General features: G+C 40.8%; 2 protein-coding genes across 2 annotated transcripts; both read right to left on the reverse strand.

Annotated features, from left to right (window-relative positions):
* Positions 1–1,254: 1,254 nt before the first annotated feature.
* On the reverse strand, positions 1,255–6,058 carry LOC104437729 (syntaxin-32). Its single transcript, XM_039310455.1, is given in 7 exon segments — positions 1,255–1,629; positions 2,513–2,710; positions 4,256–4,443; positions 4,609–4,664; positions 4,667–4,855; positions 5,092–5,377; positions 5,764–6,058. Coding segments are annotated over 6 exon segments (1,029 nt in total). The 5' UTR covers positions 5,330–5,377; positions 5,764–6,058; the 3' UTR covers positions 1,255–1,469.
* A 3,592-nt stretch (positions 6,059–9,650) lies between these two features.
* LOC104439912 (disease resistance protein RPV1-like) lies at positions 9,651–15,524 on the reverse strand. Its single transcript, XM_039308379.1, has 7 exons — positions 15,257–15,524; positions 14,388–14,893; positions 12,547–13,678; positions 12,090–12,380; positions 11,047–12,007; positions 10,409–10,576; positions 9,651–10,093 (listed from the first exon to the last, which is right to left on the reverse strand). Exons 1-5 carry the CDS (start codon positions 15,398–15,400, stop codon positions 11,147–11,149), a joined length of 2,934 nt encoding a protein of 977 aa, XP_039164313.1. The 5' UTR covers positions 15,401–15,524; the 3' UTR covers positions 9,651–10,093; positions 10,409–10,576; positions 11,047–11,146.
* Between the last annotated feature and the right edge of the window lie 1,039 nt (positions 15,525–16,563).

Here is a 16,563-nt window from a genome sequence, read left to right on the forward strand (position 1 = left end):
AAATATGCTATATGTTTCGAATAGGATTCAGCTTCTAACAAAATAACTTTTGGGACATGCCAATGTTTTAGTTTGAATAAGAAAAATCTTCCTCTATTTCTCTAAACAAAGTGAGCTGGTTCGAACTGGGATCGCAGGTCGGCTAATTTGTTTCCAAGGCCCATCCACTAACAAAAGAGACATTTTTTTTTTTATTGGTCCGATTTCTTATTTGATAAAATTGGAAAAGTAAATATTGGAAATTTCAAGTAAATGATAGTTACAATTGTCAAACAAGCCTAGTCTCACTAACTGACTAATTTTTTATTTATTTAAATTTTAGCACTTAATTGGATCATCAAATGAAGGAAGTATGCTATAAGTTTTGAATAAGGGCGAACTTCTAACAATATGCCATTGCCAGACCCACTCAATATCGATTTTCAAACTTATCTATCCCGTGAGGGCCTAGATGGATTCAAGCTGTTAAGTACATGATCAGATTTGTTCTTAATCAAGAAAGCACATAAATAAGCTCTTGAAAGCCCCTCTAATAATTGATCAAAGGACAACGTGATAACTGATTTAATTAGTAATATGACAAGACAATCATTCAAATGGGATGTCGTGATCGAAATGCAAGTCACATAAAGTAAATTGAACAATTTTTGTCATCTACTAGTGAGTCATACCATTATCTCACAAACTAATTGAACTTTTCGGTTGGCTTTTCTAGCATAAAAGTATTAAACTCTCAAATTACGGTTATGAAATAACAAATGAAGACTGCTTTTGAAAATACTGTTTTTAAAAGACTCATCCTTCTCAGCCTACGCCAGATTTTTACAAACTCATTGAGTTGCTGCGTCCTCACCCCAATGATTTTCCCTTTACGTTGAATTGTGTTATTGCATCGGAGCGGGCACGTACTTAGCCAGCACTTAGAAAATATTATTAAAAAAATAGTCAGTCCCTAAAGAAATGAACATAACAGTAGTCCGTTGAAACAGGGTCTTGTTTAAGCTTTTCAAGGTACTTTCGAGTGCTTAAGCTGCTTTTAAAAGCATTCCCAAATGCACCGGAAATACTTCAACAAAGGCAGGTTGTAGGAAAGGCAACAGTAGCTCACCACAAGACTGAGCTACTAAGATACTTCACCAAAACGTTGAAAGGAGAAGATAAGTGGAATTACTCTGCTGCATGAAATGTTTTAAGTACAAGCTCGCTGCATTCAAATACTCTGGAAAAGCAGGAAGACAATAAAAGTTTCATCAGTGTTTTCCAACAACTTGTACGATTGATTCACTGGCCAAAAAAATCTCTTACGATTATGTGCTTCATTACAGACAAAGGCAAAATGAGAACCGAGCACGAAACACCAATACTGCCTCCTCGCGGAAGAATATATCCGATAGGGGTTTGGAGGGATGAACAAGTATATCATAGTAAAATAAGTCCACTTATCTTCTCCTTTTAACGTTTTGAGCCAACTATGCCACAAAAAATAGAAAAACCATAAGGAAAAAAATCAATACAAAAAATATTTTGATCATCAGCCACCTATTTGATGATATGCTGTTAAGGTACTTCAGCAAGGCCCCTTGTGCACCCTCTACATTTGTGAGCGTGTCATCCATATTTTCGTCAATCCTAAAAGAAACAAAAAAGGAAGCGTAAAATGCCCATTGAAACAATGCCATAATGAAAATTTCCAATAACAGCATTTCATTTCCATATAACAGAAATCCTGACTGGCATTCCACTCTCATGGTGGAAGCAGGACAACAAGAATAGTTGAATAGCAAGATAAACTAACTTCTAAATTTAACACTCCTACAACATTTAGTAAAGTTTACATCACCAGATTAAACTATATGTAGGCCATTGTACATGTGCATTTGCAGGTGGTTCATTTCACAAACGAATTTCGAAGTTTCTTAGCACGACCCATTCATCAACTAGCCCCAATGATTCTGTCGGGATTTGGAATATCATCACATCAAATAATGTCACGTCTCATTTAACCATTTACTTGTTTCGATGAAGTATCTTGATAATGTTAAATTTCATTGGGAAAGACCTGATTCACAATACATAAAAATAAAACTCCCTAGCAATCCTAGAAGATACCCTATGCAGAAGATAACATCTACTTCTGGCACATGAACTTTCCCAACTAGTCGTCATGGTATCAGTAGCTAGTATGCAACCTAAACCGTGACAAACAGAAAGGAGATGAACAATGGTGATCAGAACTATCCAAGATGAAGCTAGAACCATTAAATGCTGGAATGCTCTCTAAAAAACTATTCCAGTATTCACTATAAAAGCAAATTTCATTTGCATTAAGGTTCTGCGAGGCATTTAATATGTCATAACTTAATTCATGAGACAAAAAGGAGAACGAACAAAAAAATGCAGAAAGATTAGAGTCTAATGAACCAGACTAACGTTGTTATACCAAAACACAATGTGGTTACTGAGAAATAATTAAAACAGCTTGCATGGGAGATACTCTAGACAGGAAAAACACCTGATTGCAATCTCTCCCTGCTGAGATACAAGGGTTGCCAGCTGATTAAAGATACTGCTCAACTCATGAATGGTAGATTCTACATTTTGAAGGGCCTCAGCTCTGCTCTGCATGTAAGTATCCTGCAAAGGAACCATTTGCTGTTGTTGCTGTTGATTTTGCTGCAGCAAAGGCTGACTCTCCCCATCTCCCTGCTTTCTGAGGAAGAATTACACGGGACATTAAAGGGCATATCAGCAAATGCATCATATACATGTAGCTAATTCCACCTACCAAAATTGTATAAAATTGCACGACGAGCAATGCCAACAATCTCTTGACCGGAAAAAAAGAGTCAAACAGAGTCTGAGGTTGAAATGCACAAATTGGTTCCTCACATTATAATTGATTTGACACGTTCCGCATTTTCAATTTCTTCTCAGAAGAGAATGGAAGATCACTAAGAAGTTTGGTTATTTACACAAAGATTGATAACACGTTGACATTAAAGAAATCATGACTACCCAACAAATTCAAAATGCAGATAAAATTATTTAGTTCGTAATGGTGCAGGAAACAAAGCAATGTGGCCACTTGTAGCCCCTATGTCACCACATCCACATATCATGTTAATGGTTATTGCTGCACTAGGGGCATCGCACCGGCCCCAGAGACTAGGTACTTGTCATCCAATTAGCAGAGATGGATTCCAATCATAAGAGAGCTCCAGTATACTGCGTCCAATTACAAGGTGAGCGTGAAGAGCAAAAGTGAAAAATCGATCTTTAGCATGAAGGACAATCGAGAACATCCTTTGCATATATCTTGGATCCAGTTCAGGGTTAACGGTTTATGATTCCAGGTATAAAATTGAGGAGAATACAGAGGGAAAATGCATGAGATTAGTCTTTCAATCATCATTATCAAATCAAAGCAAAAGTTACATTGCCTTCCATCTTAAAATTTCACAACTGCATTTTTTCCTCTCTACTTTACTTCCATCCAAAAGGATATCTTTCTCCATTGTCTTTTCCTCCAACTTTACTCCCCTTTATTTCCTTTTCTCATCACTTGTTTTCAAAGGCATAATGGTAATGACAGATAAAGTCCAAATCTATGACTATTTACCAATGATGAGTGATACATAACAATCTCCCACTAAGTTTGACATTATCATTAACAATTTAACTCAATCTCCCAATAAGCATGTGAAGACCTTCTCTACATAATATCAAACATGAACTGTAGCTAAAGAAGTAAGAATAACAAATTGGATATATGCAAATCAAAGACTAGTCTTATGGAGGAAATTATACAGGAATCAACGCTGATATTCTCTGAAGATAACAAAATAATTCTTCTGATGGCTTAGTAGGTGGAGGTTTCTCTCCCTGAATACATTGCAGCTCCAGTTCAAATAGATAGACAAGATTGTAGCAGCTCGATTCTAGAAAGAGTTTCAAATAACAAGCAATTCGACTCAACAGCAGATCATGGGGTTTCTGATGTGATCAACAGCTTCAATCTCAAAGAACCACGCAGTTTGAGTGCAATTTAGATGCAATATCAATCATACAAAACAATCACAGTTTTTCCTAAGAAAACATCTACACTGCAGCTGTCCAAAGATAGGAAGAAGTTCATGCAAGAGTACCATATGAGTAATTCAGAACTCCTAACAAATGTTCGGTCTGAAAGACGTAAGTGGAAAGCAGTTTGGAATGGCAGCTAGCAAACAACAGTGCAAAAGAATAAAGATTTTACCCAGGAAACGACGGGGATGACGATGACGATGAAGATGACGACCCATTAGCCCATGGGGGAGGCGGAGCTGCCGAGGCAGTAGCAGCTGTTCTGGTAGCCAGTGGACGTTGACGAACAAAAGGATTGACGGTTTCCTTGGAAGCAGTGGAAGAAAACAACTGTCTCCTATTTTCATGTACCTTCAAGTTCTACACATAAACAACAGAATATGGTTACGACTAAACGCAATGTGATTTTCCAAGACACGTGACTCATCAACTTGATTGAGTTCAGCAATAGCAAAACAAAATTAGGTCACTCTATGAACTAGGGAAGCATTCCACATATGAAATTCCAGCAAATGCTAGAGTTACCTCTGTTCGCATGGTTAAAACTTCTTTGAACTCTTTTGTAGCGCTCATCAATCGATTTTCAGGTCGTCTACAACTGTGGTTGAATGACTAGTCGTGTCACTGGAGACAACACCCTCATTCCGGGAATTGCTAAGGAACTGAAGATCTACCACAGCAGAGTTGAGAGCAGTAATATCCTGCTTGATGACTGCGGTAAGCTCCTGAATTTCCATAGTTGGATCGTCAAAAACCGAGGTTCTCTTTGCCACTGCAACAGAAATGTAGTTAATCAGTCATCTAGAGAAATCTTAGTGGGGCAACTATCTATAATGCAAAATTACAACCCATGCAAACTGTCACACCTCTGAGGTCACTCTAAACAATGCCAAATGTAACAATGCTACTTAGAAAAGACCAAAATATGCTTTGCCTAAACATAAATCGGACATGTAATTATAACTGCAGATGAAGCAGCTGCTAGTTCTGAACAATTTGGATGCTTACATTTCGCCAACTTTGCAAGCTTCTGGGACGTCTGATGTATCCCAAATCCAATTTTCGAAGCCCTCCGATTGAACTCGGATTGAAGAGCAACTCCAGATCGCTGTTCTTCTGTCTTGGAACTGCTGCTTGGTCCATTCGGTCCCGGCCCAGAAGAAACCGACTTCTTCAATCTCTCTGCTATACTCTGAAACTCCTGTGTCCGATCCCGAAAAGACGTATGCGCTGTCTTTACCGGCATTTTTTAAAATTTCGACTCTGGTCTTGGAGACCTACTGAAACATAACCACTGCAACACAAAATTTCAAAGGATCCCATCAGATCTGCACGCATCATCAGCTCAGCAGCAAATGCAAGTAAACAGCAATGCCCCGACCATCCAACCCCAACAGAGACCTAAACTAGACTACAAGAAATTCCCAGATCCGGATCGAATTTCACCACTAACCGCACGAAAATCACACTTTCGGACTCCCATTTTCGCTCCCGAAAACCAAACCCGCACTCACACGGACCTCAATGCAAATCGAAGATTTCTACAGTTAAACGACAAAAAAAAAAAAAAAAAACTCCGATCCCAGAGACAGAATTCCATCACTCCTTGCTCCCTTACAAGGCAATACGAATGCCGACCGAACAAGAACCGCGGCGTCGACGGATTAGAGAGGCGCTTACCTCCGAATCGAAGGATCGATCCAGGCGAAGAACCGCGAGATCCGAGCCCTAGGGAAGGCTCCGAAGCGCTCCGCGCGACGAGACGCGACGGAATCTGGGGAGGCCCTGATCGATCGAGGGGCGGAGGCCGCGGGGGATTCAAGAGATTCGGAGGCGGAAGGAGGTCGGAAGTCGCCGCCGAGACGTGGCGGTTCTTGGCGGTGGCGGGATGCGCGGATCGTCGGTGCGACGAGAGAGAGAAAGAGGAAAAGTACGAAATCCGAAGATTTTAATTTTGCAGTCGCGACGTCCTAATTCTATTTGTTTTTGTCCATGAATGAATTTGTGGGCAAAACCGCAATACCAAAGTGGGTCCCTACAGGTCCACACGAGGTCCATCAGTTTTTAGATATTTACGTTTAGGATTAACATAGATTCTAAACTAGTATATTTATCGTAAATTTATCATTAATTAATTTATATTAAATTAAATTAATATTACGAAAAATCATAAATTGATACATTTATGACAAATGGGGAAAGTGCACTTTCGTTAAATATTACGTGTCATTCAAATAAAAATTTTGATTGCAAAATTTAATGAGAGCTAACGGAAAGTAAATTTGGGATTTTTGATGATTAGAAAATTAGTTTTGGATTAGTAAGGAGTTTTTAGGAGATTAACTCTATATTTTATTTATTTTGGGGAAATTTAGATATTTTCATGCTGGAACATAGATTTGTTTGAAAAATATTTAAAAAAAAGATCTCAAAACTAAAAAAATTACTCCGAACAAATCTACATACAGGAGGGGAAAAAAGCCATAATTAACACCGTACATATAAATTATAGTTGCTTGGAAGTAACAATGTTCAATCGTTATCAAATCAAATAAGTGACCTAACGAAAATGGCATATCGATGGGGATTTAATTTTGGTAGGATGTAACGTACGCTACTCGTTGTATTTGGCTCTTAATTTTGTCCAGTGATGCCCAATTTAAAGTCTTCGAAGAGTGACGATGTCCTTGTTAAAAAGAAGCAAAGTTTTGCATGTCCGATTTTTTATTCGACGATCGACTGATCACATTCAAATAGTGAAAAGCGATGGTTAACAACAGATTTTCACTCTCTATGCCAAATGACGAAACTAGCCCGCTAATTCACTCGAGATGATATATATATATATATTTTTTTGGGACTACGAATTCCCTTACGAATTACGATCAGTTCATAGTTTTTTAGCATGAGTCATTTTGGAAGTAAATGAAAATTGAAGAGACTAAAGGAAGGTGTATCTCCCTCAAATAGGAGAAAATATTAAGTACCCTAAGAAATTCGTTTCACGAAAAAATATCATATTTTTAAAACATTTTTCTGTAAGTTATTTTCCGGAAAATGACTCTATTTTTCCGTGTTTAAAAAAACCTAAACTTCGAGTGTAAAATATTTTCTACCGTTCGTTAGCTAATTTAATTGTTTGGGAAAAATTATCGAAATTGAATTTTAATATTTTTAATTGACCAAAAATTAGTTTTATTTTTTATATTTTTAAATGAATTTTTAATTATTTGTATTTTTAAAAAATCGAAATTTTTATTATTTCTTTCTTTTTCCTTTTTCTTTTCCTTCCTCCTACGCCGCATGCTTGACGATGGCCGATCGCTTGGCGGCCGACCAAGACCCTCGCCATATCCGACAAGCTGGGCGAGGCTCGGTTGATCTCGGCTAAGCTTGCTGGTTTTGGTGGTGGAGCTCGGGCTCACCTGGATCGGGAGCCCGAGCTCCATTGCTAGATCGGTGAGCTTGAGGCCCGCGAACCTCTGGCGAGCTTGGGCGAGGCTTGAGCCCCCGCCTTAGGTCGACGGGGCTTTGCCTTGCCCGATCAAGCGAGGCCCGAGCTCGCCGGGCTCAAGCGAGCTCGGCTTCGCCGATTGGGCTAGGCGGAGCCTCGCCGGCCTGGGGCGAGGCTCGAGTTGGCTCGCGGCCTGGTCGTTGGCGCCACCGGCAGCGCGACCAGGCCACCAAGGAAGAAGATGAAATGGAAAAAAGAAAAAAAGGAAATAAAATTAAAAACTTGATTTTTTAAAGAAAACAAAAGAAAAAGAAAGCATAAATGTGTTGATGAAAAGAAACAAGTGAAAGAAGTTATGAAAAATATTTTCTTCGAATTCATTTTCCACAATCTTAAGAGAAGATTTTCCAATGATCGGAAAACATTTTCTTTGAGCATTTGTTTTCCGTCATCCGAAATTTCGAAAAATGTTTTCCCGGAAGTTGTTTCGACGAAACAAACGGACCATAAAAGTATCATTTTAATCAAAACGCGAGCTTCATCCAAAACAACGATGTAGACATAAAACCCCGGTAAAAAGAAAAAATGAGGCCCGAAAAGTCGGGATTGTCATTGCAGATCTAGGGTTTCTTGGGAGAGACGGCTTTGAGTAGAACGAAGTGTGGAAATGAATCGTCAATGGAAGATTAGACGAGAGAGCAGAGTAATTGCTTCTCGAACGCGAGTGGGGAGGGAAGGGGAAGCCGACCTCGGGAGAGAGCGCAATTCGGAAAGAAAGAGGTCGGGAGGAAGAGGCCATGGAGTTGAGAGAGAGGCCATCGTCGGGAGGGAGCATCACTGTTGTTGGAGAGAGCGCGGCCGTCGTCGAAAAGAGTGCAATTCAATAGAGAGCGTCGTCTCGTCAGGAAAGAGGGAAAAGAGTGAGAAGAGAGAGGAAAGAGAAATGGCGCGCTGAGTAAAGACAGAGAGAAGAGAGAAGAGAAAGGAAAGAGAAATGCTGCACCGAGTAAAGATAAAGAGAAGAGAAAGCAGAGCGCTGGTTTGAAATTGGCTGATGTGGAGGGTCTGAAGACACGTGTCAACGTGTGAATGGTTCAGAATAAAATTGACATGGCACTTTAGGTATCTAATATTTTCTCCAAATGAGAAGGAGTGATGCAGATATCCAAAATGGAATATGCGAAGTCAACACGTTTAAACCGAAACGCCCCGTGGCGGCTGAGTCAACCGCGGCGGCGACGCTGTCGACCGCCCTGCAAGGGCGGCGATTGTTGCGAGGCCATAGCGATTGCTGGACGTTGAAATCACGTACGGCTCCTGTGCTCGAGACCTGCGGCTGCGACGACGCGGACCCTGATCCAGAGTGTAGGCTCCGAGGCTGCTACCATGGCAGCTGCGTGGCCGGCCTCGGTGATGTCGGCTGCGAGGGGTGGTGATCGTTGCGGTGGCCATTGCCATTGCTGTGCGTTGAAATTACGTACTACTCCTGTGCTCGAGACTCGTGATGTCCGCGACGATGTGGACCCTGATCCCAAGCGCAGGCTCTGAGTCTGCAGCCGTGGTTACTGCGTCCGCGACGGCCATGTATGTATATCCGTATCCGGGACCGCCCCTGTACTCGACTTCTGTGACCAAGACGACGATGCGGACCTCGAATGGGACCCAAGGCTTTGTGTGTACGCTGGCGGTTGCGCTGCCCATCTGGCGAGAAAATATGCCGATGCAGAACTCGAGCACTGCGGTTCTCTTCCGTCGTGTGCTACCGTGCACCGCTGCGACGGTGATGATGACCTGGTTGGCAAGTGTGAGCGACACCGTCTTGACCGTGACGACGACGACGACGTGGACCTTGGCGGGGAGGAGAGATTTCACGACTTCTGTGATCGAATTGACTGTGGATGACTGTTGTGGCGCCGGGCATGGCTGCGTCGAACGTCCACTTACCCTCTTCACGATTCCGCCTATTACGACAGCTAACACTGGCAGAACAAGGGCAGCGATCTCGCTCTCTCTAAGGGCAGCGATCTCTCTCTCTCTCTCGGGTAGTCGTCAAAAAATCGGCAAGTGCACGCATAACGAATATTTTGGAATAATTATTTCACTCTTACGCTTTTAAAATGCTTAAAGACTTAGGTCAGAAGGGGGTTTCTGGGTGTTATCATTCATAGTACAATCAACTAGCAGCTGGGCTGCCGCTGTAAAAGAGAAAGGGAGGAACAGCTAGCCTCCAGGTCAACGCATTGCTTAGGAGATAGAAGCCATGGAAACAGCTCCGGCTTAAGCTATCTGTACTTCTCTGATGTTCAAAGGAATGCTAGAGAAAACATTTCTCTGCTTGACGGGAAATAGCAGCTTTATATATCTTCTTCGACGGGAGAAGCCATCGGTAATTTCGCATACATGAAGATGCATCTAACTTAACTCGATCTGTTCATCTTGCCGGGGAAACGTTTTGGGGGCAGGCTAGCAAATTCCATTTTCTGCGTATCAGGTAGTTCGGTTGGCTGATCCTGACATGTTGGATCCGGCTGATCGACAATGTCGACCATCTTTGTCCTGTCATTCAAGCAAAATGCATTCATGGACTTGCATATCTACTCGGAAAAAAAGTTTCAAGAGTACAAAAGAAGTTTGAGATAATCCAACATGAGCTTTAGTACATGAACAGACTCTGCAGATGAGGCTGATCATGGCCGAGCTAGCTGCTCTGAAGAATGACAGTCTATTACAAATTGATAATCATGTTAAGGACAACAGCAGAGTGAACTGTAGTACACGTGCAGCGATGAGTTTCGAAGCTACTGCCAATATGAATTTACCGGGACTAATGGAAGCAGCAAATCATCGAAACAAGAGAAACACAATACTTACTGCCTTCTTGCATTGCAAATGAATCTCCTATACAGTGTCCAGCCACATCACTGCGTACCCTCCATCATAATTACGGAAATGAGTTCTTGATAGCCACTTTACCGTTGCCTCTTACATGAAATGGGTGAAATCTGTCAACCGCTGCAAAATCTGAATACCATTATGCTCCTGCTCAAACAATTCCAATGGCAACAATTTCAGTTATCTGTCAAGTACATATCATAGACCACGACAATTTAAAGAAGCACAGCATTTAGTCAATCACATGAGGTTATTTATACAGTTGTAAAATGGTTCCAGAACCAACCATAGTCCTACAAATTCCAGAATTGGTCTCTGTTGCCTTCTTCAAGCTTTTGTTACTAATTGGTGGAATACTAGGCAACATGGAACAATAATTGAGTTCAACCGGCAAGTATGTCTCCTTGAAGAAGATCTGGGATCTAACCAGATATTTGTCTTTTTGAAAGACAACAATTCAGCATTTTCCCCCTAACTTTGGCTGCATGAATCTAGTTAAGCTAAGCATACGACTTTAAAATGAACCTCATGTTTCTTGAAAGGCCAAAATCTGAGGTTCCAAAATTAGATCAATTCATCCACAATCAGACATTTTGCAGTAGCTCAGAGATTCTTACCACTTTGGAACAGGATCGTCACCAAAGTACCACGCTTTTACAATGCTCAGGCACAACGGTAGCACAACGGTTCCAAGGCTGTCCATATCTTTCTGGATGCCTATTGCAGGATGATTACACTATGGCAAAATTCTGGCAGAGCCTGAAGCTTCTTGCAGTTATGCAATTCAAGCATTTGGAGACTTGAGAGGCAACGAATGCTCTCAGGCAAGTGGGAAATTTCGGTGTAGGATAATTTCAAGACTCTCAAAGAGGATAATCTCGCAAGATCACAGTCCACCTGAATCTCCAACCTCCGGCAGCGTGAAAAATTTATCTCTTCCAAATTTCGCAGATTTTGTATTGCTTCAGGAAATTTTCCTATGTAAGTACGTTCCATTTTCAGCACTTTCAAATCTTCCAAATCCTTGACTGAATGAGGCAATTCATCAACTCCCGTGTTTGAGAGGTCCATAAACTGCAGTTGCTTGAGCTTTCCAATGGATCGTGGAATTTCAGTTAGTTTCTGACAGTTCCTTAAAGACAGGCGTTGAAGTTTCTCCAACGACCCGAGGGAAACTGGAAGGGTCTTTATAGTGGCTCCATCCAGCGCAAGATCAGAGAGAGATCGTAAGTGATCAATCTCATATATTTGTTCTAACTTTTCACACTTGCGAGCACTGAGAGTCTCAAGTTGCTCCATAGAACCTTCTCGGAAACGAATTGTATCAATAAAAGTCCCATCGATCAACAGCTCTTTTAAAGCCTTCGCGAAACCCAGATCTGGCAACTGGTCCACATTACAAAACTTCATATTTAAGGAAACTAAGTTGCTTAGATTGCTAACGGATGGGCCAATCAAGTATAATTTGGAACAACATTCCAGAGTCAATCTTTCTAGTTTAATTGGAGCAGGGAATTTTGGAGATTCAAGTAACTCAAGACAACCCCTTAAGTTTAAAACTTTCAATTTCTTCGCTTTCTGCAAATCAATGAGGCAATAGAAAAAAATGAGTTCTTAGAATTGTCAAATTAAGAAATAAAAAAATAAATGAAGTTTCTACCTCTTCTATCAGCTCCCAACCTCTCCAACCGTGATTTACCCGACTCCACGACAGATCAAGAATGATCAAGTTTTCAACACTGAAATAAGGAAACTCCAAGGTCTTTTCAGGGCATATTTGCCAATCCAACCATTTCAAGTTTGAAAGAACATTCTGAAGATTGCCTTCGATATATGCACAGTCCAGTTTAAGGAATCTTAAACTCTGTAGTGGATAAAATGCTTCACAAGTCAAACGAGCATCAGTTCCATGATCAAACATGAGTCCAAGTGCTTGAACATTGTGAGTGCCCTGTCAATTAAACAAAAGTTAGCTGGATGACAAACCCAACAAGAAAACCTGAAAAATGATAATTTCATTTTCTGTCTAAATTAAAATCTATGATTAAAAGACAGATATATCGAAAAGAGCATCAACTTTGTCCACTCAAGCAATCATTTGTTATCCTCGCATTTACCTTTATTTCCTTCAGTGTTGCTAATGCTTCCTTGTGATTCCACAACCTGCTTCGCTTGCAAGGCTCTCTAGGGTTCTCCTTCCGTACTATGTCCCTACCAAAGTCTCTTAATTGTTCATGCATCCACAGCTCGTTATTCTCTCCAACTTTTACCAACGACCTTACGAGAAGAGCATTAATGGCCTCTTGAGGGAAAAATCCAGAGTCTTCCCACATGTAAATGGCAATTCTCTTATCCTGCCCAATGAAAAAACATGCTATATCTAGAAATATCTCTTTATGATTTTCATCTAAATCTTCATAACACATCTTCAACACCTCTTCAACCCTCTTGTGAGGAGCACCTTTGAATTTCTTCAATGTCTCTTCCCACACTTCTTTTGATTGAAAAAATAAGCAAGAACCCACCGCTTCAAGAGCTAAAGGAAGTCGACTAGTAGCTGATATAATGGCACTAGAAAGACCATGGTCGACCTCTCCGACAAAATCCTTCCCGAAAGCATGCTTACAAAAAAGTTCAAGAGCATGACCTTTTTCCATTGCCTCAACCTCATATTTTTGAATTCTTACTTTGACCCCCATGAGGACATCTTGATTTCTAGATGTCACAATAATTCTGCTTCTAGGACCATAATTCGTAAGGTCACCCGCAATCTGAGTTAGCTGTTCAGAATCATGCACGTCATCAAGAAAAATGAGAACCTTTGTATTGCTGAATCTATTTTTGACAAAGTGCATAGCCTCGTCAGAAGTACTGAATTCTTGACTTCCCCTATTTCTTAGTTGAGAAACTAAATTACTTCGCAAAGTCTTGCGCCCTTCAACCTGGGCGTGCCTTTCTCGAACATTCTCGAGATAGGCACAGCCATCAAAGAGATGATAGAGTCGGTTGTAGACAACCTTTGCAACAGTAGTTTTGCCAATCCCAGGGATACCACATATTCCAACAACGCATCCCTCGTCGCCAATTGTTTCAACAGCTTGTCCATCACGAAAGTCAACATCAAGCTTCCTCATAATCTTTTCTACATGATGGTCGATTCCAACTAAATAATCAGTCACCAATAGGCCAGGCTTCTTTAATTGTAGCCAGACTTTTGAGACGACTAGCTGTATGAGTTTGCCATGGTGCCTGCCAATGTAAGAAATGAGAGAGAGCTACGATGATATGAACTTTATATGACTTGACACTAGACCAAAAGTAAGATAGGGAAGATTGAGTTAAGACATGGCAACACAATGTATGAAAACACAAAAGGAACCAATTAATCGATAGTTGTTCATTCGATAACTAATTTCAAAATCAAATTCATCCTAGCATTGGATATGGGAAATCCTTATGCAGTTTATAACTTAATGCAGATTTGGTGAAACGGTAATGAAATCGTGCCAAGACTTATCCGATTGAGGGATTCAGTGAAGTATTGAGTATTGACTAAATGATCTATCAGATAAGTTTGCTTATTTTACTAGGATCCCATCATGTAAGCATCTGTAGTGTACCCTCAGGTTTTAGTTTTATGTGAAACTCAATAGATCTAAAGTGTAGAACAAAAGGAACAAAAGTTCTTGATATTCCTGCTTATACAAAAGCTGCATATAGTGTAGACTTTTGATAAATGGACGCATTTACAGGTGCAGACGGCCCATTGTAAAACAGACATGACAGCAATATATATTTAAGAAATTTCTTTTTTTTTTAAAAATAAAGACAATGAAGTTCTCACAAGTCCTGAACTCTGATCAGCTTAACCTGCAACGAGATCTTAGACGTAATATTTTCAGTGAAAATGTATATTGGGACTAGGAGTGCATTATGCTCAAGGCAGAGATTGGTTTACCCATCATTCATTTCAGACAATTCCAACCCTTTCAGATCTCCAATATGTCGGAGAGCCTTCTTCCACGCATCGATCCTCTCCTTGCCAACTCGCTCATTCTTAACAAGTTCATAAAAGGACTCTCCAAAAGATCCCGTAAGGTGTTCTACATCAGAGATATCAACGTCATAGAATATGGGAATTATCATTTGCTCGTTGTTTTCTCTGCACGCTAACATTTGCTGCAGCTCCATGAGGCAGCTTTTGCTGGAAGCATAATTCTCCGAGATGATGGGTATGGCTATCTCCGATCGCTTGATCGCCTCAATGAGTGATGGCTTGATCTTTTCTCCGACAGGTAACTCTTCATTGTCTCTGAAAACACAGATTCCCTTTTCTGTGAGGCTGGTATAGAGGCAATCTGCGAATCCCTTCCGAGTGTCTGGCCCTCGGAAACTCAAGAAAACCTCGTAACTTCCCGAAAAGGTGATGGAATTCGGTGAAGATGACAGTGATTCGCTTGATTCCTGTCAAATCAAGGGACCAGAATTTATTCCGTAACATGTAGATCCCCACCTAGAGGAGACTCTAGTTCCCAATTTTTCGATCCTCATTAAAAGCAAAAGTTAGTAAGTCAAATGACAATGCATTGCATAACACTCTCGTATTGTCGAGCAAATTTCCAACAGCATCCAAACATCTTTCTACTCTTAGAAGTGTAAGAAAAGAAGATCTCAGACGAACTCAACAACGTTATCCCTCATTCAAGCATTTTCTGAACAAACTTATAAAATGGGAAAACTACTCTACTAGACGATCATGTCAATTGTAACCAGTATTAGAAGAACTAAGCTAGGTGCTGAAATCAGACATCGGGATGCGACACCCACCGCGTTTCTTCTGCGCTTTTTTGCTAAGTCAACGATGAGCGCCACGGCGATCAAAGCCAAGGGAGCTCGGCTCGGTATCTGGAGCGCGCTTGAGAGCGCGATGAACAGTAACGCCAGTTTCCATAGCCGCGACGCCGAGTTCATCTCGTTCGCTCTCTCTCTCTCTCTCTCTCGCAAACACAAGGCAAAGGCAGTAGATGGCAGGAGAGTGGGAATACGATCGACAGGGTCTAACCCAGGTCTCCGCCGGGCACTGGAGACTTATGCACTGAAGCAATTGGCAGTCTCTGAGACCGTGGACTTCAGGCATCCTTTAAGTCAACATTATTCACCGTTTCATTAAGTTACTACAATCCCAGCCGTCCATTTAATATTGTCCCTTTCCCTTGTTTTCTTTTCATCGATCTGATTTGCGAAATTCCTGTTTTGGCCTCGTTTGGCTCTTATTTCGCTGCTCGTCGTAGATTTTTTTCGCTCGTCATGTTGAATAAATTTTCTTGCATCTAATAAATTCTGTGAGAATGTATCGCCAGTCCAGCCAACGTGATCCCCGAGACATGATTTTATGACTTCTGCAAAATTCGTCGAGAGCTCCTCTCCCAATTTAGATATAAATCTAAATCCGGGAGCTTATTTCTCTCGATCTAAATTTAAATCTAATTTTTTCTCAGACACGTGATAGTTCAACATGTTGTTATTGTCGTTATCTTCGTATGACGGTAATGTTTATTTCACTGAATTTAGGCGCACATTACAAATCATAATTTATAAGAGGAAGATCTCAGCATATGTCAATCACTAATGATGGGTCAATACTTGGTTTGTTTTGTTTTTTTTTTATGATGATGGTTCTTGTCTTTGTTCCTCAAAATGTCTATCGGAGTATTATTTTGGTCATTCCTAGCCCCTTTAACAATATCCTCGCACTCAGGATCATCTTGCCAATATGCTTCAAACTGAAACTCCTTTCTTTTGACAATCTTGAGTACAGAGAAAGAAGGAGAGGGTTATGATTATAGCCAACGACAAAGGTCTCCACATAAGGGAACATCACTCTCCATTTAATATTGCATACTAATCTATCCGGTCCTTTCTTTACCAAAGCTTCCATTCTTTATTATTAGCCTAGGTGGAGACATATCATTTACTTACAATATCCATAAGGGAACGGTCATTTATCATCTCTCAAAAAGCCACCAATCTATAATAGTCCGCCTCTCTTTTTCCAGCCTTCTCCCAATAGTATAGAATCTCATTGGAGTCTCCCGTACAAGTCAATGGGAGACTATTAGCATGGTAGATGGACC

Source organism: Eucalyptus grandis, chromosome 3 (genome assembly GCF_016545825.1).
Source record: "Eucalyptus grandis isolate ANBG69807.140 chromosome 3, ASM1654582v1, whole genome shotgun sequence".
NCBI classification, from domain to species: Eukaryota; Viridiplantae; Streptophyta; class Magnoliopsida; order Myrtales; family Myrtaceae; genus Eucalyptus; species Eucalyptus grandis.

Excerpts from the sequence above, each read along its gene's own strand:
- LOC104439912 (XM_039308379.1), bottom strand. The coding sequence starts at position 15,400 with ATGAACTCGGCGTCGCGGCTATGGAAACTGGCGTTACTGTTCATCGCG. Across the intron at positions 14,894-15,256 it reads AAAAGCGCAGAAGAAACGCG|GAATCAAGCGAATCACTGTC; the intron begins GTGGGTGTCGCA and ends TTGATTTGACAG. Across the intron at positions 12,381-12,546 it reads CAACACTGAAGGAAATAAAG|GGCACTCACAATGTTCAAGC; the intron begins GTAAATGCGAGG and ends TTTAATTGACAG.